Consider the following 27,330-nt stretch of genomic DNA (forward strand, 5'->3'; position numbering starts at 1 on the left):
CCAAAGTATGTATTTCTTCATGTTATGCTAGTACTGTCTACTTACTACACATCCATCCAGATGTACTGCTCCGGCTGATGGTCTTGACAATGGTACCTATGGTCGGCGTTCCCGCAACCATACCGAAGTCTTGGTGGAGGAATTCGAGTTAGGTGTGCTATGGGACGAATATGGACTTGTAGGAGACATCGTGGTTTGTACCTTCATTATTGTAGTCATTGTGCGAGCTGACAAATTACAATATACTATGTGTTCTACAGCCATTCACTAACTATTTCCCGCAAGCCGACATTCACGAACTCCTCTCCCCCGACATTTTACATCAGCTGATAAAGGGTGCGTTCAAGGACCATATCGTCACCTGGGTCCACAAATACATTAAGGCTCGGTACTCGGAAAACGAGGTGAATATAATATTAGATGATATTGATCACCGGTAAGTCCAATTTTCAACATGCTGGGTTGCAATGACTGGTATTGATGCACTCTACAACTAGTATTGCTCTTGCTCCCTCATTTGCGGGCCTTCGACGATTCCCGGAGGGAAGGGGCTTCAAACAGTGGACGGGAGATGATTCCAAAGCACTGATGAAGGTACGTTCGAGTCGATGAACGGGTGTTCCATCATCACGAGTAGTGTTGACTAACGTGTATTCTTACTACTATAGGTGTATATACCCGCGATTGAAGGCCACGTACCTCCGGAGATGGTGCTGACTTTGCAAGCATTAATTGATTTTGTGTACATCAGCGCGGCGCAATATCATCGACTCCAACAGCCTCAATGCGTTGGATGATGCACTCGAGCGTTTCCACAGGCACCGCGAAATATTTGAAACATCCGGTGTTCGCCCTAATGGATTCAACCTCCCTCGACAACACTCGCTTATCCACTACCACAAAATGATCCGATCGTTTGGCGCACCAAACGGACTCTGTTCTTCCATCACAGAATCTAAACATATCAAGGCTGTCAAGGAGCCGTGGCGACGGTCCAGTCGGTTCGAAGCCCTCAATCAGATGTTACTGACAAATCAACGTCTAGATAAGTTAGCGGCGTCTCGTGTTGACTTTGCTAGCCGTGGGATGCTAACAGGAACATGTCTATCATATATCCTTGATAAACTCGGTACGTCTACTAGCATTTGACCACTAATATTACTAACACAAATCACACACAGGGCTAAACGCTCCAGTGCACAATGCAGAAGCCATTCAAGTCCGGCTCGAGGACGAGCCGATTGACATTCCCCATCTCGGACGCAACAATCACGTGAATGCCAACTTGGAGGCTGATGCAGACCAAGATGCTGAGCTCGAGGGTGACGCTGTTGCTGGACCGACGGTGATAGCTCATGTAGACTTGGCGAAGAAATCTGGTGAGTGGAGTAGTACATTTACCTGGCGTGCTTTTTACTTACAACAAATTTTTAGCAAAACGGATCTACGCAGACCTACTCGCAGATCAAATTGGTGAACCGGAACTCACCACTCACATTCAGCGATTTTTACATGACCAGCTCCATTGTTCTGACTCCAACTCAGAAGCCTCCGAGTCTGGCGCTGGCTCGTCCAGTGCCCTTCCCGAACTACATGAAAAAATAACTCTGTATACATCTGCCATTGCCACCTTCTTCGCTCCCAGTGATGTCTCAGGCATCGGCGGTATGCGCTACGAGCGAATTCGTGCCGTGGATACCTGGAGGAACGGCCCTGGTCGATATGACTGTGTTTTCATTAGTACTGATCCCACTGTCGAGGGTATGCGTGGCTTCGATATCGCTCAAGTAAGGCTTTTCTTTTCATTTAAACACAATGGTGTACATTACCCTTGTGCATTTGTGCATTGGTTCAAACACGTGCACGACTCACCAGATGAGAACACAGGAATGTGGGTAGTAGAGCCTGAAACCCGCGAGGATGGGACACAATTTGCCTCTGTCATTCACCTTGACTGCATTTTTCGTGCGGCACACCTTATGCCTGTATTTGGGCATGAATTTGTACCTACTTATCTCTCTTACACACAGACCCTTGATGCTTTCCGCACTTACTATGTAAATAAATACATTGACCATCAGGCATTTGAGATTGCCTGGTGACTTGATACTGACTTATTCTTATTGGCTGGATAATGCTACCATTAGGACTACATATTATATACTTTGTCGGCTTAGGAAGTACTTCGCATAGCGCCTATTGACTTAGTTACATCGCAGCATGGTGTTGATTACTTATAAATAAACTTCTTACTTGAACACGCTTTTCTGCAGCCTCCGTGCTGAATTTTGGCCATTCATTACTTACTATTATTGTGTTTCCTTTGTGAACAATCCTCCAAGCAGAAATTAAGTTGAAATGATTTGCTTTGACAACTTAGTGAACTTAACGTCGAATTAAGTCTCTGTAAGTGAGGTAAGATGGCTAAGACTTTTTCCCTTTTTCCTGATGAATTGGAGGCTCCATACCCCCGCCACCTGGGGCGCAAATGATAGCCTCACCTACAACAGCCGTGTATGAGAATTCCTGCACCGTCCATTCTCTCGCGTCATCCACCGTCTCTCAACGGCAAAATATGCACCCCCTACGCAGACTGCACACATTTTTCATCATCTGCTCCCGCGTTCAACTCGCAAGGCAGAGTACACTGATTGGTGGTTCATCCAGAGACTTTGTCGACGATGTGAGTTCTTGCCTTCCTGTCTTTATGAGTTTTTTTATCTTCATTTTATTCATACTTGCTTTTATTCTCGTCTGCGCTTGCTCGCATGTCTCGCACGTTCTTGTCAGCTCTCGCTCACTCGTTCGTTGTCATTCTCGCGTGCTCTCGCTCGCTCATTCTCATTATCGTCTGCTCTCGTTCTCGTTCTCGTTCTCGTTCTGGCACCTGCATTGATTTCCATACAACTGTACAGTACTACTAGTATTGTTGGCTGTATGCTCGCACATGCAATTGCATTGTTTTATGTACCCTACCACAAACCATGCTGCTTCACTGGCAATTGAGTAAATTTACAATGCGTTCGACGTTCGAACGCTGAACCGGACGTGAACCGGACGCCGTGAACGCGTTCACGGCGTCCGGTTCAGCGTTCAGCGAAATGATTGAACCGAACGTGAGGTCCGGTTCAGCGTTCGCAAAATTTCCTGTTGAACTGGACCGAACCGGACTTCCGCAACACTACTGCCTCCTGAACCTATGTCCCTGCGGGACATCCCATTACAACACTCAGCGGCGCCAAACTCACTCCGTTTAACGCATATGTTGCACTATCCCGAGGACATGGCAAAGCTCACATGTACGTTTACTCCGAGATTTTGACCAGCGCCTGTTTACTACACATCCGTGTGAACATCTCAGCGTGGAAGATGAAAGGCTGGAGAGACGAAGCTGGGGTGGGAAGAAAAGCAGAGTGTCGAGATGTAATCATTAGAACTGACAATATTTTGATGCGATTGCATGGGAGACACCCCGGTCCACAAAGATCGTGCGTTCGACCACATACCTTAATTAATTATTTTGAGCTAAAGTCAATGTTGAGTCGGAGTGTCAAAATCAGGTCACTCACGCCAAAATTATCAGACTCTGTCTGACTCTGTACTACTTGAGTTTGAGCCACTATCGACACCAGCCGCGTCATGTAAAGGGGCCAGATTTCCAACAACGTAGTCGCAATTTCGCGGTGTGTCATTCAAACTGGCGGACTAACGAGAACGTTATGCAAGCTAGGCCCTCCCGACACTTACGGAGTCTTAGTTCTTATCTTGCCGACGCAGTGCGTGTGCAGCCGCGCACTGCAGAGTACTAATAGTACTTGTATTATGTGAACTGTTGACAAAGCACTTTAGCAATTCGTTGTCATCTAATCATCCCGAGCCGCCCTATGCAATAGGTATAATTACAGCTAAAGTGCTCTCCATCTCCTCGTGTCCTTTCTCGCCTTTGCTTCTATCTGTGCATCATGGGTTTCTTTTCAAAGTCATTCGATCCAGTCATTGACCTCCCAGATTTATCTGGCAAAGTCATCCTCGTTACAGGCGGAAAGTGAGTGTGTCGCATACGTGACCCGGATTGTTATTCACAGTCGCTTTGTAGCGCCGGTATCGGCTACTCAACTGTGAAGCATCTGGCACGTCGTGGTGCCAAGGTGTACATGGCCGCACGCAACAAGACCAAGGCGGAGGAAGCGATCGCACAACTGAAAATAGAGGGGCTAGGTCCTGGGAACGGCGATGTTATCTGGTTGAAACTTGACTTGAAGGACCCTCGGAATGCGAAGAAAGCGGCGGAGGAAGTTATGAAACAGGAGAAACGATTGGACGTTCTGAGTCAATATTTTTCTGGTCATTCATGATTTCATTTTACTGAATGAATTACAGTTCACAATGCAGCAATGTAACCTGTTTAGCTCGCGTTGGCATAATTGATGCTGAAATGACCCCACAGATTGCTCGAGGCATTACGCCATGACACCGGATGGTAAGTTTTGATTCCGCTTCATAAAGATCCGCCCTTATGCAGCATCACAGGAGTTCAGGATGTCATGATGGTCAAGTGCGTCTTCTAAAAAAACATGTACCAAGTCCTCACCTATATCCACTCCAGCGTAATAAGTCCTGCTGTCCTGACACGAAGCCTTCAACCGCTTCTAGACCAGACAGCAGCAGAACCTAATTCAGATGTCCGCATAATCGTGGTGTGTGAATCTACTTCACCGTATACGTCCTACGAGCTCACGATTCCAAACTACCTCCCAGGTCTCTTCAGTCGGCCACCAGTTCGTATCAGGGCAACCTCGTTTCCGCAACCTCGAGGATCTTAACAACGAGCTTACGCGTTCGATGTCCCCCTCATTCGCGCGGTATTGTACGTTGGTCTTTTATTCCTCGGTATCTTATATCTCATAAAATCCCTCGCAAGGCATGTCGAAACTTATGAATATACTCTACGCTTCTGAACTTCAACGACGCCTCACCGCTGGTGGCTCCCCCATTACTGTCATCTCTCTTCACCCCGGGTCAGTCAACACCTTCTCCGACGAACCGGCCCTTGCCAAAATCAAGTGGATCGTCAAGCCCATCATGGCCCTCTTCTTTTCGCATCCGGACAAGGGTGCATACAACTCGGTGTTCGCAGCTGCGTCAGAGGAAGTGGTCAAGCAGCGCGAGAAGTACAAGGGAGTGTATTTAATGCCTGTAGGTAAGATAACAGAGCCTGCGAAGTTGGCAAAGGACGAGGGGCTTGCGAAGGAGCTCTGGGATACCGTGGAGAAGTTTTTACGGGAGAAGGAGATTTGATGGAGGGTTTGCTTTGTTGATTAATGCCTGACGAACAGTGGGCAAAGACGTCGATCTCAGCACTATAGTATGACGAAACGGTTGCCGCTATTGATATGTTATCATGCCCATCCTGACTTCTGTTTGTTTCATTAATGTATCGTATTTCGTATTTATATCTAGCTAATACACTTAAACGTCATTCGGTTCGTGGAGGGGCCCTCAGTTCGTGTTACAATATCGAATATCGAGTGAGTACGCAACACGCGATTACTCGATGGAACGAGAGAGACGACGAGCTTATACATGACGGTCCTATTTCCGCCTAAATTATAATCGGTACAAGGTCCAGTGCAAGTTGTGGCAGAAAATCAGGCGCTCCGTGGTCTGAGCGGGAGAAGCCAACACCTATTTCAAAATGATCATATGGTGAGATAATTTCGTGTTGTACAGAGTCTCGCCACGTACTGTCTGTTATCGTTTTATTCGCCCGTCTCCTCTTCTTCCTCGTAATCTTTCTCATTTTCGAAGAAATGCTCCTCAAAGATGCTCAAGTCAATCACTGACTTCTCCATGGAGTTGCGGTAGACGTTTGGACCGACGATCAATGCATCCCCCCGACCGTTCTGTTTTACTGCATTTACTCGCCAATACGTCTCACGTACCCACTCGGCATGATCGACCCAAGCGGTCCAGCCGCCCGTGATGATCTCGTGGAACTTGAGATAATACGGTGCATGCGCGAACAACATCGCACGACCAGTATTATAGTCACCATATCTATCATGGTTCTCCTGGGCAAAACATACACCAAAGTGCTGGACGGAGGTAATACCGTCTGATCATGGAAGCGCGCTCGAATGGTCAGATCGACTTGATCATTTGGACCCCGGAAGACCTTCGGCCACTTGGAAGTGTCACCGAACGAAGTCCAGTTATGCGGCACGGTGTTCCAACCCTCAGTCGGGGATCCCTGGTCTCTCGCATGGATCATCTCCGGTCGAATTCAAGTCGTCAGGAAACTTGGCGGTGAGCATGAGAGGGAGAATCTGTGCGCCGCCCCAGTCTATGAGGCCTACGATTTTGGTGTCGTCAGTTGGATCAAAAAAGACGTTGCGGAGTGCGAGGTCAGGATGATGTAAGACCAAGGAAAGGTAAGATGATGGAGGGACGAAGTGAGGTATGAGCGAGGAGAGAAGTTGGTAGAGTTCAGAAAACTTTTGAGGGGTGCATTTGGGCTCTGACAGGGATTGTGAAAGTTGGTCCGTCTCAAGCCTGGACCATTCCCTCATAGCATGCAAGATCTCATCCTCCAGTCGGGTTCTCCAGAGATCTGTGAGGGATTTATACGGACCCCCAAGGTTCTGCTGTGTGAGGGTGAAGAGTGGTCCCATGATAGAGCTTCCTTCGTCATTGAGGGTAATGCTGCATATTCCTGTCAAACGGTGCAGGTGCTGACAAAGCAGATTGTAACTTTGCCAGAGTTTTTGTGATGGTTAGTTGCTGCACTTCTGACATACCATCCAGACCACAAAGGCTATTGTCATTATTGTTGAGATCGTTGAGCTTTCGTCCGTAAACGACTGTCCATGAGAACATACGGCGCACCAACTGGATTAGAAAATGTGATGTCCCAACCGTGGACTTGTGGGACCAGAATATCTGGATACAAGCCGGACGCGCGAACGAACTGCATCGTGGCTATCTCAGACAGCTTCGCCTGGGGATTAAAGTCCTCATCATCATGTACTGACACGCCAGCGGCAATCTCAGTGCCATCAACGAACACCAGTTTGTAGACGGTGTTGTAGCTGCCGTTTCCGAGAAGTTGGATGGATTGGCAGGTCGGTTTTGAAAGACGTTTCATAGCACAATCAACGAGCCCAGAGAGGTTAACCCATCGTGATTTGCGAAGTAGGGAAATTTGCTGCTCAATGTCTTCAGACATGGATTGCTGTGTACCACGGAGAAGTGATTAGCAAAGTTGAAACACTCTGGCCGTCCTCACCTACCTACACGGTGTTCGTCTGATTGATGACATGATAGCGGTGCCAGTGTACTTGTGACGTACGAAGTTATGCGTGATGTGACATGTAACTCCCGTGACCCGTGTCACAATGCGTCACAAACCATGTGGTAACAATTTTACGAACTTACACGTTAACAGCGACGGTCATAAAGTTTGAACGAGTGTCATCTTGAAGTTCCAAAATGACACTTGAGACCTATCTGGAAGACGGTCGACTTGTGTGCGCTCATGGGGGACTGTTAGGTATGTCGCAAGTGATACGATGCGGCAATTTCTCAAAGTCCGATTTTACTTACAAATTTGACACTGACAGTGACGGGCCTGTTGCCAATCAATTGATCCCGGTTCCAGGAAAAGACAGACTAGTACGTTCGCGTCCATGTCAGAGTCTCGTAATGCCCTGGGCCCGTCAAAGCCTGCTATGCGCTCGACATTTACCTCTGCTTTTTTTCTGGTTGCATTTATTTTTTCTCAGTACCGTGCTTTTATTCTCAAAGTCCTTCGAACCGGTCACTGAAGTACTGATCTCCCAGATTTGTCTGGCAAATATGCCCTTATAAGCTATTACAGGCGTCAAGTGAGCATGTCAGATTACACAGTCGCTTTGTAGCGCACGGATCGGCTACTCAAATTTGAAGCACCTTGCACGCCATGGTGCCAAGGCGTATATGACCGCACACAACTAGAACAAGGCAGAGGCAGCGAATGCGCAACTGAAAGCAGAGGGGTTGAGTCCTGGCAACAGTGATGTTATTTGGTTGGAATGACTTGGGACGTTCGGAATGCGAAGAAAGGCGGCAGAAGAATTTATGAGATTGGATGTTCTGAGTCGATATACGTTCTTTACGTTCATGATTTCGACGTGCTGAATAGATTTCAGTCCACAATACAGCATTGCAAGCTGTTCACTGCAACCGCTACTGGACCAGACAGTAGCAGAACCTCATTCATATGTCCACATAGCCATTGTACGTGCATCTACACGCTGTACTCTCCCTGAAAGCTCACTTATTTACCTTCCAGGTCGCTTCAAACGGCCACTACCGTGTCAAGGCGACCTCGCTTCCGCAACCTCGATCATCTCAACGACGAGTTCAAAAATGCGCTCTTCCCACTTTCACACAATTAGATTTGCCTTCCTCGGTATCTTCAGTCTCTTAGAATTTTTCCATGAGGCTTGACGAAATTTGCGAACATTCCCTATTCTTCTGAACTTCAACAGCGCCTCGCTGCTGTTGGCTTCCGCATCACTGTCATCACGCTTCATCCTGATGAACTCAACACCTTCTCCAACCGACCGTCCTACTCCAAGTGGAGCTTTAGAATACTATGGAAATGTTTTTGCGAGAGAAGGGGATATGACGGCAGACTTTTTTGTTGAGTTGTCTTAACTGCGACGCACACGTGTATCCAGCGAGATGTTCGTATCTGTTAACTTTGCCCAGTCAGAGTCATCGCTAAACGTTGTCTGCAGGAATAAATACTTGACAGCCGAACGCTTCCGTTCCTGCTGTGATGTTGCGTGCGCACTGTGCTCACAGCAGTCCTCAGCCAGCACATATCTCCGATATTGAATGCACTGATGATGGTTGTATACAATCCTTCCTAATAGACACTCGGAGATCCTCCCTGCTGCCCATTCAATTGGACGAATCCTGTTTCCATTCCGGATAGACAGCAAGGCGCACGCACCGTGTTCACACCTCTCCCACAAATTGTTTTTCTCCGGCTTAGGTTAAGGGTAAGGTGCCTGCGTGAGGCCATTCACCAAGTATTTGTCCATTGCCTAAAACACCAAAATTCCGGAGGCACCCAATGCGCTCTTCACAGGTGCCCGCGGACCGTGCTACCAGGTATTATCTCAACTATCAAGCAGGAAGTGGGAAGTAGGGAGTGGGAAGCAGGAAGTAGTGTAGGAAGTGGGAAGTAGTTCAATAAGAAAGCTCACTGAACAATCCAGCCTTGCGACCTGATAATTCATGGTTCAACACCCGAACATCACCTTCGATGATGACAACACACACAAGGCGTACGTAGCAGCGCTATTGCACGGCATGTACTTTTGATTTATGGCTTGGTCCAAAAACTTCACCGTTGACAGATAAGTGAACTTTTCCACATGTTTAGCTGGCGTAATGACTCAGGCCCGTGGTGCCAGCGAAACCAGAAGATGTCATATTTCTTTGCAATGAATGAAGTTCTATGACCACACTTCGACCCATGTTGCTGGCTGGGCGTGCGAAATATTTGGAACAAAGTGTCGCCTGCAGCCAGCTACTCATTGTCTCTGCGTCAGGGGACCAAACGGTGATGATGCGGCACAGCGGGCACTACCAGGCACTAGCCAATAACCACCAAGGCTTCGTCCCAGTTGACAAGTACTCACTCTTGGTCGTTGCATTCATTCAGCCAAGCGGTAGCGATGTTTGTATTAGGAGAGATCTCAGGTGCCGCAACAACTTCTGCCAGAGTACCCTGCAATTTGAAAGTGATACACTTGGGAGTTCGTTCTTGTTCGTTGGCACTGGACCATTCCTAGGCGACACGTCATTAACCCGGTCAGCTTGCTTTCACTGTTCTGTCAATGCATAACAACTTATGCTATTGCGGAATATCTGAGGCTCGTGTTCTAAACGAAGACATGAAGATCCTAATATCTTCATTCTTACAAGTATCTCTGCTCACAAGCTATCGAACACACCTCTCAGAGCCATCTTGATGTCCATTTCAGCTACTCAGTGGGGTTCCCCTAGCGCATCTAAGCGGGCTCTGCTCCTTCATGGCTTGACTATGTGTTCAAGTTCATGGGAGGGCCTCGCTCAGCTATTAACTGCAGAAGGTCAGTATTTGTAACACTATGGTGATGATACTCTTTTTGACTGGTTCATTAGGGTTCTTCGTTGTAGCGCCGAATCTACTCGGGCATGCATGGAGAGGGGGCAGCGACTTTCGTATGTCCGCCTATGCAAAAGACCTCCTACCGTATTTCGCCAATGATACCTCCTATGACGTAATTATGGGACATTCTCTTGGAGGCCCAGTGGCATTAGAGCTCCTTCCATTTTTGCCCACAAAGAAGGAAACCACCATCATACTCGTCGACCCCGCCCTCGATTTCAATGAGACGCAGGCCGATACGGCGATACAATATCTCTCGCAAGAGACTACGACTGTTAGAACCGCAGAGGAACACATGGCTGAGAACCATGCTTGGTCACGAAATGACAGCATGTTGAGGGTTCTGGGAGCCGGCATGTGCAATCGCACTGTTGTCGAGCAAACAGTCCAGGTAATGTTTCCGGCGCGGAAATGGCAAGTGTAACTGACATGTTTTACCTTTGTGCAAACAGCAAAATATGCCATGGTGTTTCGGTGGCCTGTTTAAAAACATCCCCGCGAACGTGAAGATCACCATTCTGATATCAGATCCAAAGGAAGTCTCATCTTGTGATTTGGAGAAACTCCCTCGCGATGTGGAGGGAATAAAAATCAGGATCTTTGCTAATACGGGCATCGGTCATTGGATGCAATACGAGTGTCCGGAAATTATCATGGAAGAAGTTCCGCTGGAGGGCAAGCCAGCTCGAACCTTGGAGGATCAGCGACAAAAGGCGTCACGCTCGCAGCAGAAAATGATGGCTCATATGTAGGATAGGGATAAATAGGATGAAGTCTGTATCGCGCACAAAACGAAAGTCGATCTGTGATCCGACAAGGCAGAGGGATACCGAAAGAATGAAAAACTGGTCTTGCCTCGCGGAAGTTCTGCAAAATGATGGGACTTCACCTGGAAATCATGCTAAACACCAACAACCAGATATATACGGAAAGCGAGAGGATCCAGCCTGATCAACGAGACTAGTGTGATTGTCGATCAATGCCGAAGCTGATCATTCCCACTTCTCATCACAGATTGAACCACAATCAATGAAGTTCTGGGAATGTTTGAGTGTGAGATATGATCCTGCATTTCGTGTCCGTGACTCGCCTCTGCGTCTTCCGCGACAGTGATGTGAACCTTTTTGAGGGAAGGAGGTAGTTTCTTGAACCCCAACTGGGCCCGTTGAACTCGGCGTTCTGGAGATGGAGGGATGCTGGCAATGATCCACAGCTACACGCCGCCGCCGGCATTCAGGATGTTGAATACCAGTACCCGCAACATGCTACTCTCCGACGTCTAAAGACATACTACGTGCGATGCGCCCTATTAAGTACTTTTGAGCACTCACGGCGTCACAGCGTGCAGGCGTACAACGCATGATATATGGATATATCGATGTGGACGCTCGTCGCTTGGTGACGTATGTGTGGGGCACCAGAGTTCATCTGGCTGGTTGCCTACTATGGCTACCACTGGATCAACATGTTATCATCGGGCATCAGCTCGAAATATAACTGTCCGAACCTGTAATGGTTATGCGCCCTATTAACGTGGTTATTTATTCACAGATTGTGACGCGGAGAAGCTGGAACTGAAAGCCACGCTCGTCAGTGTTCTCAAGCTCGATGCGGAATCAGAGCTGCGCCTCTTATGCATTCACATTCGTAATCCGCTATACTTGTCCAAAATCGGGCTGCGTGAATAGGGTGAGGCTTCGACCTGAAGCCTGAATGTCAGCAGAACGGGTTGTAGATTTTCCTTACGTCTGTATTACCCATCGGCCACAATGTGACGGGGATGCCAGGTTGTGTAGCTAACATATATTCTCTAGTTCAGTCGTCCTGTACACCAAGATGCTGTCATAGAAGAGGAGGAATGACTTAGTCGTCTTCAACCGTCTATGACCAGATATTTTCAGCCTTATCCTCAAACTACGCACCGGTTTGCCGACTCCCGATGGGATTTATACTTTTCTTAACACCTCTGGATCTTGGGTCGTGCTCGATATTAGAAAAAATATAGTGGTCCCCGCATCGGATTAATCGAATAAACGTTGGTTTGCAAGGATAGCGAGACTCAATGTGGGTATTGAGGCCAGCGTGATAAGGTTATAGCTTCTCATTGACCAAGCTATGTGAGTTAGCAAGTACAGCACAGTTACACCAAATGGAAAGTACAAACCAAGAAGCATTACTACAGTAGTATGCACTGGTGCGATAAAATAATGTTTTGAATCCGTAATCCGATTATCCTCCCCTCGTGGTTCTGGAGCAGCTCTTCGGAAGACTCGAGAGTATTAAGATACTGAGGTCTTCAAGTAGATCGCACCTAAACGAGAACGCATCAACGGGTGAGCCTTGTGTTGGGTAAGTGGGGTTGCTTGTGTCGGGCGCCGTTCAACTAAAAAATGGAGGTGGCAGTAGCGCCAGCGGCATCAGAATTTCTCAATCTCCGACAAATTTTCCAGATATTATTAATATTCCGATATATATCTGATGATCGGCGATCAAAAATTCCTGGCGGCCCGCTCTGTTGAGAACTGAAGACTGATACCCAACCGTGAGCCACGTACACGATACAAACGGTAGAGGTTCAAATCTTCAACGGTCTCCGACATCATGGCCAGGTGCTCGACTCGAGCATTTCCAGTCAGTGCAGAAGGGCTTCTTGATGGCATGGAATTCCTCAAATATCTGTCGCAGCGGAGAGACTCTCCGAGTCTACTCGCTGTAACTTAAGACCTTAAGGTAAGATAGCCTACAAGTATAGGTCAACCGCCGGTTTTTTTCCTTACCTCATGGAGTAGTTGGCCACACTCAAGTAGCGGTTTAGCCGCTATCTGACGAGCTGCCCTTTTGCACGGGTGAGATCCGTAAATCCGCTAGGCCAAATGCTTCCTATCAGTGATCCTAGAGTTTGCATTCTTTGTTATCTTCGCTGATCGACGATAATACAAATGCTAACCACAGTATATAGGTGATATGGCATTGGAGCAAGTCAAATTCGAAGCCTGCTGACGTTGCACATGGCGCCTGGTTCATCTGATTTCCTTCTTGGTCGCACACGCTCTGAGATTTTTTTTCCACCGACATTACTGACTTTCGCACTGCGGCATACTACAGTTCACCGCGAGTCTGATATCGCCAGCTCATTTCAAGTGGGCCAAACAAGGTCCGTCTGCGCGTCTTGCAGAGTTCACTAGAGCGCCGCACAGCTTCTTCATCGATAATATACACCTATCCAGCAATACGCGGCTCTGAGAATGATAGTGGAAACGGGCTTCTCGAGTCGTTGATTTGTGAGTAGCATTTGACCAAATGCCATGATGCACAAACAAATATCATCAGGAGCGCCAATGTTGATGAGGTGGCGGTACTGCAAAAGTGAATGCTGACGAAACAGTGAGAACCCATCTGTCCGAACATGATGCTGCCAGACCTTTCGATCAATGCCTGCCCAAATGTTACCAGCGTCACCCCCCGAGGACGCCTAAACCAGCCATCCACGTAATCCTTGCATTCCAGATTCGACCTAATGGCAGAAAGATGGACAGCTAACTATGGCAGACAATCGGTTTTGGCCTGCAATGGTCAATTATCCGCATCTGATCAAACACACTCACGGGGTAAGCCCTTATCACAATGCGGCCAATATCCCTATCACTTCTTGCCTTGCTTTCTTGATGCTGATTGACTTTCTTGCTACCATCCTCCTTCTGATCCGTATCTCTCGCTTCTCTGGCACAAACTATTTCCGCTCCGTACCTCTGGCTTATGTTTCTGCTGGTGACTGCGGCTTATGTGCATGCACGTATAAAAGTAGTTGTAAAGGTCGAAACCGCTAAGTGTTTTTATCAAGATGTCCCTCCTCAAAGTACCACTTATCCTCTCATCTGCAATCGCGGTGCACATATCGCTCACACCCCCCAACCACCCTTTGAATAATGAGGTCGTTCACCAAACCCTCATTGAGTGGATCATCATCCAAGACGTCAAATATGGGCTCCCGCTCGCAAAGGTATTTTTTCATTGATTGTCCACGCTCCTCTTTGATGGAACTATGCCCCAGATTGTTTCCTGGGCTGTTTCTTTAGCTGAAATCGCCGTCCTTGCATCTCGCGTGATAGACCCTAGCACGCTTCCAAGCGTGATGCAACTCGTGGTCGGTCCGCTTCGAGGGATTCAGGATATGCCTATCAATTACCATATACTCATGGGCACCGCACTTATTGTTGCGGGGGGATTCCTCCGCTGGTGGTGTTTCCGCACCCTTGGTCGTTTTTTCACATTCAAGCTCAGTGTCCGCAAGGAGCACAAGCTTGTCACGAGTGGACCATACGCGGTCGTACGCCACCCATCATATGCAGGCACTATCCTGCGGTCCATCGGCATGCTGATGTTGTACGCGTCGCAGTCCTCATTTCTTAGACGCTCAGGTGTTTTGAATAGTATCCCTGGACTGACAATAATGTTGGTGGCATTACTGGTGGAGAGAATCGTTGCTGTGACAAGTCTTGTGTGCAGGATTGGTCATGAGGATGAAGTCATGAAGTCAATTTCCAGAGACGAGTGGGAGGACTGGGCCAAAGTAGTCAGGTACCGGCTCATACCAGGCATCTACTAAATCTTGAGTACATTGGCATATAAACATGACCGTAATGTTGTGGAATATGTCTACAATATATCAGCACAAATAACCGGCGGTTCGTATCCACCACGTCTGCATGCTATGTTGATGCGCGTTTTGTCTGATCACACGTATAGATAGATACATTCATATACCATATATCAATGTGGACGTAATTGTACCGCGTCTCACTCTTGAAAACGCTTTGTATAATTGACTGTGACACGGCGACAGCACAGTGCATGACCGGAATTGTTTAAATGGTACAGACAAAACGCGCATCAACATAGCATGCAGACGTGTGGACACGAAATTTGTGCTTATATACTGTAAATATTCTTCGCTATTGATGCCTGCATCACTGGGAAATCCAGCACACACATGCTTTGCAATTGACGATTCAGTACCTAGATTGGAAGGGAAAGCAGCTGTCAAAAACCACCAGTTTGACCGCTTGAAACCAAGTTCAAAGGTCCACTTTTCGTAAGCTCACCAGTACTAGTACTATGTATTCAGATACAATATCTCACTTTCCACTTTGACCTCACAGTGTTTATCACGCAAGTGACAGGCATATAGATACAAAGCCTCGATAAGTTTCAGCGTTTTAAGACATGAAATAACATCTGACAGTCATTCGTGTCCGCGCTATGCGAATCTGAACTCGTGCCCAAACTGATGCATTTATGGCATACTGAATGAAAGCCAGTTGATCCTTCCCGTGCGCACTGCGGAGTAAAAACCAATAATTATACAGACCTACAGCTTTGCCACGCATTCCTGACGGGACCCCCATTACCCTGCTTGCACTGAGATCCCATAGCCTGGCGTCAACTGACCCTGCCACATCATGGATAGTTTGCACATGATCGGATCTCGAAGTCAACACAACCGTTGTAGCGTCTGATAAGGAACAGTATTTTCGGGCGCAGGTGCCCTCAATAGTGAATAGTGGAGTGAAGAAAGCCTGGGTTGCTAAGACAGCACTATGTCTTCTAAGACAGCACTATGTCTTCACATCATGATAGTTGGCATAAAGGACTTACCGATGTGTGAACTTGTGTGAACCAAGGGCGAGCGTTCGCAAGGTGTATTCCCGAAGATAAATTATGTTCGAATGTTCAAAAGACCCATTCAAGCATGCGAAATACAATTATTCTGCATGAGGTTGTCAGTACATCAAGTGCATCCCCGACTTCTGGGGGTGCGGGCCGCAGTTACTGCGTGCACGTGAAATAGACTTGCCTCCGTTGTTCGGCGCAAATCGGAACTGTTCATGGTCTCCTCTGCTGGCAATAGCATTGACAAGGTCGACGGGCGGATCTCGCGATGTGCGTACCACTTGAAAGGAGAGGGTCTGCGCTCGACTGGATCATAGGTGGCGAAATAATGTCGGAAAAATCTGAACATGCTAACATAGCCATGTTGGTAACATCGTCAAATTCAGGCGAGGGTCTCATTGCAACCAGGTGGATAACTCTAAGGAGGATCCAATAACGTTCAAGACCGTGCGTTATTTGAGCACTGCATTCAATGAGTTGATTTTATCTGCAAGCTGCCAACGAAGAACACACCTACCGCCCTCCAGCACTCAATATCATCTTACGCTCGCTTAACCATTATCATCGCCAGCGGCCATTCAACGTCTATTTCATCATGTCCTTCCACAGGTCTCCCAACCTCCCGCTCGACACCCTCCTTGAGATCTTTCCAGAATCGCACTGCAACATCTCCACGCGGGTTTTCCGCATCCGTAGGGTTGTTCTGACGGAACGTGTGCAACGAGCTCCATGTATTAAGATACGATAGCAGGTCATCCCACGTCATCTTCTTGCGCATGATCACGGAGCGTGGGGAAGGGAGAGATGGGTAGTGGTCGCCTGCGACTCATTAGTGCAGTTTTGTGTAACGATGGGTTCAAGACAAACCTGTGAAATAGACCCTCTCGAAATCACTGAACGCGCCGGGTACGACTTCGTTGCCTTCTGGCACTTCAACCAAGTGGTTCTCTAAAATTGAACGGCCGGGTTGCTGCCAGTATGGGCCAACGTTGTGCAGTGGGTCCTTTCCTTGGCCATAAGCGTTTATATGCTGTGTGAGCGACGGATAGCGGGTGAAGCGGAACTCGGAGTAAATCTACGTTGAGGAAATGTTCAGAGTGACTGAAAAAGTAACGAGTCGGAGATAGGAATACATACCCAGAACGCAGCGCTCCCATTTTTCCTCAGCACCCTTGCGAGCTCAGGCCACATTTTGTTCCAATCGAACCAATGACCTGCCTGGGCTGTACCCACACAGACATCATGAAAACAGTACTATCGAGTTTCTCCTGTCCAAGATACGCACCAGCAATAACTAGATCCACACTGCTATCCTCCAAGAATGGCAAACTCTCTGCGTTCGCCTCTACGTATTCATATTGACCAGTGCTCACTGGCTCTTTCTCGAGGGTACTTTGAGCAACTTCAATCATCTTAGAGCTTGGGTCGACACCAGTGACGCGCTTGAAGGGTGTGAGCTCGACCGTTGCTTGACCTGGAATCCCGAATCATCAAAAGCATATCAACATAGTTCAATTCCTTCAAATTGAGTACAACTAGAACTGACCCGTCCCACAGCCAAGGTCCACTGCTCTATCCCATCTTGCACCTTTATTGCGCTCGTGGTACCGGAATATGAAGTCAAACAGGGACCTAGGGTAGGTCGGTCTGAAAGTGGCATAGATGGCAGTGTCAAAGGAGGATTTGCCGAAAGTCGCCATCGCAGACAGAGGTGCTAGCGGGCGTCCACGTAGTCGACGATAACACGCTACACTTAAGTACTATTCATGTGAGGACATATTCGGGGAACGTAAATAAGTATCGTAATGAGCGAGTCAGATGGTCTTGAGATGCCGGTCGATGTAACTAATGTTGTCGGAGTTATCGGAAGTATCGGGCACCCGTTAACTGCTTCAGTCCACTAATAGAACCTGTTTATCTGGTATTTTGAGCACAATCGTAGGTCATCTTGAATCTTGATTATCAGGTTGAACCAGGTGACAAAAACCAACGAATTCAGAATGCAAAAGGGAGCAAAATATTGCTTCTATTTAATATTACAACCAAAGCTAAGTTGGCAATCTCGGGATCCCGCACTCGATGTTGTCCATGAACGAGGATGTCTTTTGTGCGGGCTATCGCGAGTGCTCGAGGTATTAAGTATATCACGGCGCCAGGAGGAGACGGTGATATTGAAGCTATGGTTATGTTGGAGGCAGAGTTAACCTCAGTTAATCATCAACGACAGTTCGCAGGCATTCGGGTAAGTAGTGAGTAGTAGTGCGTGTCATGTGGAATCATTGCCGTTGAACAGCTCGTTCCGAGGAGGGGTGAGTAATATTAATGGATGGCGGTTGTATGGTTCGTAGCACGCTTCGGGCGATCGAGCCACTCGCGGGTCTGATCGGTGAATGGGTGTAACTGACGTGTATCGCCAAAGGTCTGGCGAGATTTTCGCTCGAAAAATTATATCGGCTCGACAACCCAAAGTGTCATGTTGGAACACTTTGTGTCTGAAAACCACAATCATGATGGACTTCGGGCTAACCGTCATCCCCACATGGCTGACGGCTGTGGTGTGTTATATTGACCTCCCATACATGTAGTAGATACAACACTATAGAACGCCTGCAGAAAAAGTCAGACAGGATGGCCGTTTCACATGCGATCACTCACCAGATGGATAGACTGATTATACTGGAGGACTACCCCCGCTTCAGGGTATCCAAAGGCTGGGCTGGGTACCCACAAAGCTACGCCCCAATTCCTGACATCACAACCTTCTATGCTATGGTCGCGTCCGTACGTTGTCTTCGACTCGGGAAACAATTCCGTTCGCGCAAGCGCTAATGCTGTACGATTGAAGTGTTGATCTTTCCAGTCTTGAAAGGGGACGGCGGTAGAACCAAGTCGATATGTGGACGTATTGCTGATTGTGAGCACCACTGCCACCGCAGCAGTCGCAGTCGCAGTGATAGTGGCGCAGTTTTCATTCAACTCCGCTATGTTCGGATCGGACCTCGGGTCAACCTCCCACTTTACGGTCTTCAGATAAATTTCCTCTCGGGTTATCCAGTGGTATAACATAATCCCCAGCAAGAACTCACTGGTTCACTGATCGGGATTCGGCACCAACGCTCAGTGCGCAGCGCTGCCATTCCTGGGCTACCCAGAACCTGCCACTGTGGCAGCCATCAATACGTATACAGGATTCGAGTCGCTCGTGCACAGCCTAACTTTTCCCGTGATCAGCGCTGGCGCTTTTCCGAGTCAGCACCGAAGTATGATCATGATTAAGTTTAAGTTCACAGCTAGCACCAACTAGAGAGCATTGTCACAATGGGCAAGTATGTTTTTTTCGGTCAAAAATCGTTGAGGGTTGGGACATCATTCTGATCAGTAGTAGGCGAGTCATTTGTCAAAGACAAGCACTCGATTTACATCAACACTTCACAGATTCGCGATGTAGGTTACTCAGGCAAGTGTTGAATACATTAGTGCCCACATGCGACGGCTCCTACTACCCAGTGTGCCAACTAAGTCAGTACGCGCGAGTCTATCATTTCATTGATGATATATTGCTCATGTTTTAGCAGTTATGAAATGGCTACACACGACGCCCAGTGAACCAGACCACACCGGAACTAGTTGGACAGTGGCAGTTAATTTCATCCACGTTATTCTAAGCTTTGTATAGGAAACAATATACCGATATCAGAATTCTTTGCATATTGGTTATGAAGCCATCCTGTGGACTTAACACAGCTTGCCACTACGAAACCTATATTATCTTCATCTTTTCACAGGTGGTTCGCCTTGACCCTTCTAGGAACCTCGTTGGTTTGTGTTTCCGTGCACAGAAATCAAGATACTCCCACTATTTACTTTGGCTCAACTGGTCCTGTGACACAACCATAATCATGGGCATACCTGTTGATGAAGCTGCGTTGTTAGCTTTATTTTTCGAGGCCTTTTTTTATGGTGCGTTACCGACCGGTGGAAAGGTTATGGTGTCGAACTTCACCATCTCAAACAGGCATATTTCTCACTTTGTACTTGGTAACGCTGTTCATCCTACTCAAGAAAACCGGCATTCAGCGGCAACTACTTCTCCCAGTAGCAAGCTTGTTACTCTGCATTGCAACGGCCGTAAGTCATCGACTAGTCAAACCTCTTGGGGGAATAGCTCAACGCCATCATTTTCAGCATCTGATCGTCGATTTTGTTCGAGCGTTAGAGGCATTCATATTCAAGGTGGATACGAGTGCAGACATTTACTATTCCAACCTTGCTTCGCCATTGCTTGTTGCGTCAACGGCACTTTCCAACATACAAACAATTCTCGCCGATGGTGTAGTTGTGAGTTTCTCCTCTTGGCATGTTCGCTCTCCCCTCTGAGTGGGCTGTAGGTTTGGCGATGTTATGTGCTTAACAACAGGAGCCCCTTCATTTCCATTCCTGGTTGTATCGTGCTCCTAGTTAATGTGGGTGAGTATCTCGAAAGGTGCATATTCGACCATAGTCTTATCCGGAGCCATTTTGCAGCCACTGGATACTATGTTAGCTGGTCCCTTGCCCATTCCCAGAGCATTTTGATGTCCAATGGGGTCTATGAATGTATTGTCATATTTGATACATTGACCCTGCTTCTCTGTGTCGCCAGTACCTGTGTGTCTATTTCACCTGATTCGCAGGCTCCTAATGACCAAATCGATGCAGTTTTGAATGCTTGGCGCATCTATCGCACTCGCCGTTTCATGCCAGAAGGCTTGGGCGCTTTTTTACCTGTTTTTGTCGTCATCATCGAAAGCGGCGCTCTTTATGCCACGAATATCTTCATGCTCCTCATAACATTCTTCATCCAATCCAATGCCCTATATATCATGCTGGACATTGTCGCTCCGATTGTGGTGAGTTTATTTGGCTTTGACCCAAGCTATTCATAGGATATTTGTTCAGGGGATTACATTCTGCCTCATCATCCTGCAAGTACACTTTAACGTAGGTGGCAACTCCCCCAACTGAACAGCCCACTGAAGAAAGGGACAACATCACCAGCCTCTTTCGAGGGTGAGGTGTATGGGACCCCGGCTCCAGCATAAAACCCATGGCTGTGCACATCACAGAGGAGATGGAGATCGTTCATTCTGATATGAAAGAACTTTCGGTTGTCTCATATATGGGTCTGTTTCCTTTACATCGCTGATCATGTTCATTGTATCTCTATTATATCAACTCGCATTCAGGTGGTGGCACTTGTAATGTGAGTTTAGGCAATTGGGGACCTCTAGCTTAATGTTCAGAGCGTCCGCAATCAATTTTATCACTCAACTAGAAAACCGACAATTCGTCGTACATGGAAGAGACTTTAAAGACGTATTGTACAAAAATACGGTTATCTCATGAAGGAAAAATATACAAGCCAGCCAGTGGTGACTGGGAAAAGATCAAGTTTGACTTGACAATGTGCTATAAGGCTTTTTTTATTAGTCACATTTTCAATGATGCAGTGGAGATGCACACCAGTGAACAAAACTGAGACAACGGGATAGCAGCAGCAAGGCGAACATAGGTACCCAAAGCAAATAGAGCAGTGGCATGAAACAAAGCTGTTGATCTCGGTTGGTCATGGAATCTGAGAACCATGAATGACCAGGTTAAGCAGAAATGGGTGCCTGCGGATGTATTTCTGGGACTCATAGGCATACCTCCCGCTCACGTCCGTGTATCCGTGGATATAGACGGTGGCGTGTTCCTTGCTGTAGCGCCAGATCAATGCTTCAAGGAGACAATAGAGGGATAATGCGTGGTCGGGATGGCCCTGCGGATGCAATACAAGGGCATCACAGAAGAAAGAAGTAGTCGAGTCGATGTCTTGAAGATTCTTTTGAATGAAGCCTTCAAGGCAGCGAGGTTGGTGGAAGCCGTTGCATAGCCAGGATGGTCGACTGGAAGCATCGTTCAGGTGGGTAGATCCTCTCGCGTGTGCAGTATGTGGCAAGTCGTGCATGATGGCCTGCATCCGTGTCGCAAGCAATCTCGCAGTCTACGATGGACTGCAGTGGGCGTTCGGTCAGCAAGGCCAACACCAGAGGCCAGCTGAATGAGTGGTAGGATCAGATGGGGCGTAGGGATATGGGGACTGCAGATGAAGTTCAGGTGAGAGGGGGAGAGGCAGTTGCCAAGGATTCAGGTCATGCTGTACGTGTATTTCCACGTTGGCGATGGCAGTTAGGCGCCATAGACTGGTACGATTGCACTAAGCGCTGAGGCCAAGCCTGTGCTAAACATGGTCAGTCAGCATCAGCGAAAAGTGGCACACTAAGATTGGAGGGAACATGTGGCAAATCTCAGAGCGACGGCAAAACGGGGAATCCGGTCACGGTGTATTCCATGGTGCAAACAATACAAATGATGCGCGCAGGAAAGCCGATCCATTCTATATGAGGCTGAATGAGCCCACGAACGTAAGACGTACATGAATCAGAAGGCAAAGAATCTTTAGTTCACTGAATTGCCACAAGCTGTTAGACTCGCAACGAGAAACAGCCTGCCCTCATCACGTCCAACGGTGAATTCCTCGTTCGTCCTGACGGTCTAGCGTGGGCAAATCGCGATACGAAGTGAATGAAGTTCAAAAATAAGGTCAACTGTTACATTCTGCAGCTGGTACAATCGCTTCGACCACTACAAGTCCAACCACCTGCTTGAAGCTGCTTCACCCGCTCCATCTGAGTGTTGGAAATTCGCACCACGCTACTGGCGGTATTTCTTGGATCTTCTTGTTTGTAAGGTTCGAGTCGAGACGCATAAATGCCTGCTAAAATAGAGCTTGTTTCGTTGGGCAGTGAAGATCGCTAGGGCTCTGTGCAGAGCTGCAACGTTCGAGTTAGAACTGTGGTTGAGGGTGCAAATGGCAAATCCCGGATATATGGTTTAAGTTTACATAAGCTTTGAACCTTAATATACAGCCAGGCACACCATCATGCTTCATACTACGCACCCAGTGCACAGTGCTACGAAATTGATGATGATAACCATCATTTGCCCATATTCATTATCGTCCCACTTTTTGAACTCAGGGATGCTCACAGCATCCCTGAAATTCGGTGATTGTTGCTCAGCGCTCAGTGCGCAGAATCAGTCAGCCAATTACTAGCATTAGTGAGCATGTCGAGGGGAAGTTATCTATAAAATGCATCGCGTGGAACGCTGCTTCCCCACATACCATGTCTTCATTAACCTCCGCCCTCTTCTCCCCCATCCGCGTAGGCAACCTGAACTTGCAACACCGCGTCGTCCTTTCCCCACTTACCCGTCTACGCGCACACGCAGATCACGTCCCAAGCCCACACGCATCGGCGTACTACTCTCAGCGAGGGTCAACCCCTGGCACTCTTCTTGTCACAGAGGCCACTTACATATCCCAGAAAGCTGGCGGTCATAGACATGCCCCTGGAATATACACCGACGCCCACTTGGAAGGATGGAAGAAGGTGTGTTTCATCTTACTAAATGAATTATCCAGCTCAAAACTGACGTACGTCCTGGATTACAGGTAACGGACGCAGTCCACGAGAAAGGATCTTTCATCTTCCTTCAACTCTGGGCACTCGGCCGCCTCGCAGATCCAGCTGTTCTCGCCACAGAGAACAACAGTCCCTACGTTGGCGTCTCACCTATTCCACTCGCGGGAAAACCAGATGCAGAAGTGCCACGCGAACTCACCACGGATGAAATCAAGGAGTATGTTGCCGCTTACGTCGCAGCCGCCAAAAACGCCATTAGAGCTGGCTTCGATGGTGTTGAAGTTCATGGTGCGAATGGCTTCTTGATCGACCAGTTCATGCAAGACGTCACAAACCACCGCACGGATGAATATGGCGGAAGCATCGAGAACCGCGCAAGGTTTGCACTCGAAGTTACAGCTGCCGTCGTAGAGGCTGTTGGTGCTGAGAGGACGGGGTTCCGAATGAGTCCATGGGGCAAAGTCGTCGGTACGTGTATTGCCCAATGATACTGATCTTCATTTAGCTGATTATTGGCGCAGGTATGGGCATGGCGGACCCAAAACCCCAGTTCTCCTACGTCGTCGAGCAGCTTCGCAAGCACAACCTCGCGTACCTCCACGTCGTAGAGCCAATGCCTGAGGAAAGGACTGCTGGAATCAACAGCGATTTCCTCCGTGATATCTGGCAAGGGGTTGAAGGGAGCACCTTCATCAGCACAAACGGGCATACCCGGGAGAGCGCAATTGAGACGGCAGACAACAAAGGTGGCCTCATTGGATTTGGGAGGCTGTTTATGCCAAACGTGAGTCATTTTTATTATTCCTAGATTTGTAGGAAACTGGAAACTGACACATCCCACTTTTCTTCAGCCCGATCTTCCATTCCGCCTGCTAAAGGACATCGCGCTTGCGGAGGGTGACCAAAAAACGTGGTACATACCCGGTAATCTGACAGCGGCAGGCTACTCGGACTGGCCCTTCTCGCCTGAGAACGATCAGAACCAGATAAGCAAAGTCTAGCATGGGTTTGTAGATTTAATACCCTTCTGATACCTGTTTATTTGTACAAGAGCTTGTAATCTATTTAGACTGATGCGAGCAATGAATGCGGCTGGAGAATACTAGAGACTGCGAGACAAACAAGAGACTATGGCACGATATTGAATTTGACCTTGGGGAGGGAAGGAGTCTGGGGAGGTACGGAGGGGAGTGCGCTAAAGAAGCGGCAATGATCAGTCAGTATCAGTGAAAGTGGCACGCCAATATTATTAGATTGGCGTTGCAATGAAAAACGGTGTGTCGCCATCGTGTCCAACGTTGAACTCGTTCGTCCTAACGTTAATGGTTTGTTTTCTGTTTGGCGTGGTGACAAAGCGAACGGTCACATGATGACATCATTTCACATCTGCTGTCTTCCTGCCACGAGCTCTCTGCTTCACTCAAACGCTCTACCTGAGCGTTGGAAACTCACACCAGACTACAGATGACGGTCTACTTCCTGACTTCGCGGAACTGCCTGACTTCAGTGGAAGACGATTTTGATACCAAAATTACGCGTAAGGCGAACTCGTCTCCAATACAGTTACGACGGAACTGTTGGACCGGGTGCAAACCAGGTGACAAAGGAACGGCTTCTATCTGTCTGCCTGCGGCGGCTACTTGTGGGGTAGCCTAGTAGGACACAGATAGGACCTGAAATCAGATGGTAACCAGGTTGCCTTGTTTGCAAGGTTTGAGCCAAACTGTGACCTATAGCTATACTTACACGTGTCAGGTTGTTGTTCCTTCGATTTAATGGCATGTCTTGCTCCTGGTATCGCGCCCAAATGACGCTGGTCTGAAAAGAGGGCACAAGCGCTGGTCTCGAACCTCCGCATATCCCTTTGCTGGATATCAAGCTGATGGTCTTTTGTGGGAAAACCCTCAATTACTGCGGAGGAGTATCTGCTCAAAGCACTCGCGATCACCTTCTTCTCTCCATCGTCTCACATGCAGGGTGATTACGACGTCGGCAACTTCCCCCTTGATTAAAAATGCTGCGTACTTCAAATTTGTAATTGATGGATGACATATCGTCACTTATGATCAGTTCTTCCGCCATCGCCATCTAAGCGCTCAGAATCAGTCAGCCTAAGCATATCCCGATCTCGCAGTCATGCACCGCAGAGTATCTCATAATCTCCGGATGTCCTGGGGAATCTATTTGTTGTAAGTTGTTCTGTCTGTTGCTAAATGAAAAGTTCGCTATAAAGTGCATTGTGTGGAATCCCACAATCCAAATACCATTCCAAGCATCTCATACCTGGTTTGCATTAGATCATCATGGCTTCCTCAAACTCCGCCCTATTCTCCCCCATCCGCGTAGGCAACCTGGACTTGCAGCACCGCGTTGTCCTTTCCCCACTTACCCGTCTACGCGCACATGCAGATCACGTCCCAGGCCCACACGCAGTAGCGTACTACTCTCAGCGAGGGTCGACCCCTGGCACTCTTCTTGTCACAGAGTCCACTTTTATATCCCAGGGAGCTAGCGGTTATGGCAATGTCCCTGGGATATACACTGATGCTCACGTAGAAGGATGGAAGAAGGTAGGTTTCATCTTACTAAATGAATCATTCAGCTCACAACTGACGTACGTCCTGGATTACAGGTAACGGACGCAGTCCACGAGAAGGGATCTTTCATCTTCCTTCAACTCTGGGCACTCGGCCGCGCTGCACAAGCAGCCGTTCTCGCCAAAGAGAACAACAGTCCCCTCGTTGGCGCCGCAAACATTCCCCTCCCGGGAAGGCCAGAAACTGAAGTGCTACATGTACTCACTAAGGATGAAATCAAGGAATACGTTGCCACGTACGCCGCAGCCGCCAAAAACGCCATTCGCGCTGGCTTTGATGGTGTTGAAATTCAGGGCGCGAATGGCCACTTGATTGACCAGTTCATCCAAGACATCTCAAACAACCGCACAGATGAATATGGCGGAAGCATCGAGAACCGCGCAAGGTTTGCGCTCGAAGTAACAGATGCCGTCGTAGAGGCTGTTGGTGCTGAGAGAACGGCGTTCCGAATTAGTCCATGGGGCAAAGCCAGCGGTGCGTATATCGTCGAATCCTACCGATCTTCATTTAGCTGATTACTGGTGCAGCTATGGGCATGGCGGACCCAAACCCGCAGTTCGCCTACCTCGTCGAGAAGCTCCGCAAGCACAAACTCGCGTACCTACACGTCGTAGAGCCAACGCCTGAGGAAAGGGCTGCTGGAATCAACAGCGATTTCCTCCGTGATTTCTGGAAAGGGATTGAGGGAAGCCCCTTCATCAGCACGAATGGGCATACCCGGGAGAGCGCCATTGAGACGGCAGACAACAAAGGTGGCCTTATTGGATTCGGGAGGCTGTTCATGCCAAACGTGAGTCATATTTCTTAAAAATTCCCAGATTTGGAGGAAGCTGGAAATTAACATGTTCCCCCTTTCTTCAGCCCGATCTTCCATTCCGCCTGCTAAAGGACCTCCCGCTCACGGCGGGTGACCCAAAAACGTGGTACATACCCGGTAATCTGGAAGCGGCGGGCTACTCGGACTGGCCCTTCGCGCCGGAGAACAAGCAGCAGCTTTGAGATAAGAAAAAATTGATATGGCTTTGTTAAGTTAGATGCATACCTTACCACATACACCTGATGATCATGATCATGTTTATGTTGGAATTCGGATTAGACTGCGGTCTTGGACACCTATTTATTTGAATAAGAGCACGTGATCTAGCTTGATGCGAGAGACAAACAACAGCAAAACAACAGACTATGTTATTGAATAGCCACGTATAACGTCGGAAAACCCCTGCAATTAACGCAAAACACCCCGGGGAGACTCACTACCACTCACGAGTTATGATGAAGTTGGCTGCATGGTTCAAGGACTTGAAGGTGTTTCGAAGCAGAGATGGTGACTTGTCCCGATTTATTCCCAAAT

The 27,330-nt window shown here is 48.0% G+C and overlaps 9 protein-coding genes across 9 annotated transcripts; 7 read left to right on the top strand and 2 right to left on the bottom strand.

The window, feature by feature from the left end:
* Positions 1-7: 7 nt before the first annotated feature.
* On the top strand, positions 8-2,102 carry DEU56DRAFT_919880 (uncharacterized protein; the record flags this gene model as incomplete). Its single annotated transcript, XM_041358344.1, has 8 exons — positions 8-21; positions 61-193; positions 261-436; positions 498-594; positions 669-742; positions 780-1,129; positions 1,182-1,379; positions 1,435-2,102. The coding sequence occupies 8 exons, from the start codon at positions 8-10 to the stop codon at positions 2,100-2,102; spliced, it is 1,710 nt and encodes a 569-aa protein (XP_041201115.1).
* A 1,860-nt stretch (positions 2,103-3,962) lies between these two features.
* On the top strand, positions 3,963-5,487 carry DEU56DRAFT_896455 (uncharacterized protein; the record flags this gene model as incomplete). Its single annotated transcript, XM_041356420.1, has 5 exons — positions 3,963-4,045; positions 4,097-4,329; positions 4,585-4,697; positions 4,759-4,867; positions 4,922-5,487. The coding sequence occupies 5 exons, from the start codon at positions 3,963-3,965 to the stop codon at positions 5,296-5,298; spliced, it is 915 nt and encodes a 304-aa protein (XP_041201116.1). The 3' UTR covers positions 5,299-5,487.
* On the bottom strand, positions 5,488-7,309 carry DEU56DRAFT_842939 (uncharacterized protein). Its single transcript, XM_041355058.1, is given in 6 exon segments — positions 5,488-5,685; positions 5,746-6,095; positions 6,152-6,257; positions 6,301-6,702; positions 6,722-6,860; positions 6,886-7,309. The coding sequence occupies 5 exon segments, from the start codon at positions 7,223-7,225 to the stop codon at positions 5,760-5,762; spliced, it is 1,323 nt and encodes a 440-aa protein (XP_041201117.1). The 5' UTR covers positions 7,226-7,309; the 3' UTR covers positions 5,488-5,685; positions 5,746-5,759.
* A 2,612-nt stretch (positions 7,310-9,921) lies between these two features.
* Positions 9,922-11,238, top strand: DEU56DRAFT_896459 (Alpha/Beta hydrolase protein). Its single transcript, XM_041356421.1, has 3 exons — positions 9,922-10,145; positions 10,198-10,595; positions 10,657-11,238. Exons 1-3 carry the CDS (start codon positions 10,025-10,027, stop codon positions 10,954-10,956), a joined length of 819 nt encoding a protein of 272 aa, XP_041201118.1. The 5' UTR covers positions 9,922-10,024; the 3' UTR covers positions 10,957-11,238.
* Positions 11,239-13,829: 2,591 nt separating this feature from the next.
* On the top strand, positions 13,830-14,840 carry DEU56DRAFT_202908 (Isoprenylcysteine carboxyl methyltransferase family-domain-containing protein). The gene is made up of 2 exons (XM_041345051.1): positions 13,830-14,204; positions 14,256-14,840. Exons 1-2 carry the CDS (start codon positions 14,046-14,048, stop codon positions 14,808-14,810), a joined length of 714 nt encoding a protein of 237 aa, XP_041201119.1. The 5' UTR covers positions 13,830-14,045; the 3' UTR covers positions 14,811-14,840.
* A 1,495-nt stretch (positions 14,841-16,335) lies between these two features.
* On the bottom strand, positions 16,336-17,720 carry DEU56DRAFT_202931 (S-adenosyl-L-methionine-dependent methyltransferase). The gene is made up of 6 exons (XM_041345052.1): positions 17,421-17,720; positions 17,160-17,348; positions 17,012-17,097; positions 16,742-16,949; positions 16,392-16,693; positions 16,336-16,337 (listed from the first exon to the last, which is right to left on the bottom strand). Exons 1-5 carry the CDS (start codon positions 17,572-17,574, stop codon positions 16,416-16,418), a joined length of 915 nt encoding a protein of 304 aa, XP_041201120.1. The 5' UTR covers positions 17,575-17,720; the 3' UTR covers positions 16,336-16,337; positions 16,392-16,415.
* Positions 17,721-19,773: 2,053 nt separating this feature from the next.
* Positions 19,774-21,276, top strand: DEU56DRAFT_935228 (uncharacterized protein; the record flags this gene model as incomplete). Its single annotated transcript, XM_041358786.1, has 7 exons — positions 19,774-19,834; positions 19,890-20,002; positions 20,060-20,212; positions 20,263-20,341; positions 20,399-20,521; positions 20,573-20,763; positions 20,813-21,276. 7 exons carry the CDS (start codon positions 19,774-19,776, stop codon positions 20,876-20,878), a joined length of 786 nt encoding a protein of 261 aa, XP_041201121.1. The 3' UTR covers positions 20,879-21,276.
* A 1,806-nt stretch (positions 21,277-23,082) lies between these two features.
* On the top strand, positions 23,083-24,383 carry DEU56DRAFT_874389 (uncharacterized protein; the record flags this gene model as incomplete). Its single annotated transcript, XM_041355953.1, has 4 exons — positions 23,083-23,349; positions 23,412-23,850; positions 23,904-24,166; positions 24,234-24,383. The coding sequence occupies 4 exons, from the start codon at positions 23,083-23,085 to the stop codon at positions 24,381-24,383; spliced, it is 1,119 nt and encodes a 372-aa protein (XP_041201122.1).
* Positions 24,384-25,685: 1,302 nt separating this feature from the next.
* On the top strand, positions 25,686-27,179 carry DEU56DRAFT_905472 (uncharacterized protein; the record flags this gene model as incomplete). The annotated part of the gene is made up of 4 exons (XM_041356719.1): positions 25,686-25,952; positions 26,015-26,453; positions 26,507-26,769; positions 26,841-27,179. The coding sequence occupies 4 exons, from the start codon at positions 25,686-25,688 to the stop codon at positions 26,976-26,978; spliced, it is 1,107 nt and encodes a 368-aa protein (XP_041201123.1). The 3' UTR covers positions 26,979-27,179.
* Positions 27,180-27,330: the final 151 nt, after the last annotated feature.

This window comes from Suillus clintonianus, assembly GCF_016758775.1.
Source record: "Suillus clintonianus strain FC179 chromosome Unknown DEU56scaffold_187, whole genome shotgun sequence".
NCBI classification, from domain to species: Eukaryota; Fungi; Basidiomycota; class Agaricomycetes; order Boletales; family Suillaceae; genus Suillus; species Suillus clintonianus.

Bases quoted from the DNA above. Each gene is read 5' to 3' on its own strand.
- DEU56DRAFT_842939 (XM_041355058.1), bottom strand. From the start codon at position 7,225: ATGTCTGAAGACATTGAGCAGCAAATTTCCCTACTTCGCAAATCACGA. The intron at 6,258-6,300 runs GTTTCCTGACGA...GATCCATGCGAG, and splicing joins CCTCTCATGCTCACCGCCAA to AGACCAGGGATCCCCGACTG. The intron at 6,096-6,151 runs GTCGATCTGACC...ACCTCCGTCCAG, and splicing joins TCCGGGGTCCAAATGATCAA to CACTTTGGTGTATGTTTTGC.
- DEU56DRAFT_896459 (XM_041356421.1), top strand. From the start codon at position 10,025: ATGTCCATTTCAGCTACTCAGTGGGGTTCCCCTAGCGCATCTAAGCGG. The intron at 10,146-10,197 runs GTCAGTATTTGT...CTGGTTCATTAG, and splicing joins TCAGCTATTAACTGCAGAAG to GGTTCTTCGTTGTAGCGCCG. The intron at 10,596-10,656 runs GTAATGTTTCCG...TTGTGCAAACAG, and splicing joins TTGTCGAGCAAACAGTCCAG to CAAAATATGCCATGGTGTTT.
- DEU56DRAFT_202908 (XM_041345051.1), top strand. From the start codon at position 14,046: ATGTCCCTCCTCAAAGTACCACTTATCCTCTCATCTGCAATCGCGGTG. The intron at 14,205-14,255 runs GTATTTTTTCAT...ACTATGCCCCAG, and splicing joins ATGGGCTCCCGCTCGCAAAG to ATTGTTTCCTGGGCTGTTTC.
- DEU56DRAFT_202931 (XM_041345052.1), bottom strand. From the start codon at position 17,574: ATGGCGACTTTCGGCAAATCCTCCTTTGACACTGCCATCTATGCCACT. The intron at 17,349-17,420 runs GTCAGTTCTAGT...TCGGGATTCCAG, and splicing joins GGACCTTGGCTGTGGGACGG to GTCAAGCAACGGTCGAGCTC. The intron at 16,694-16,741 runs GTTTGTCTTGAA...AATGAGTCGCAG, and splicing joins CGAGAGGGTCTATTTCACAG to GCGACCACTACCCATCTCTC.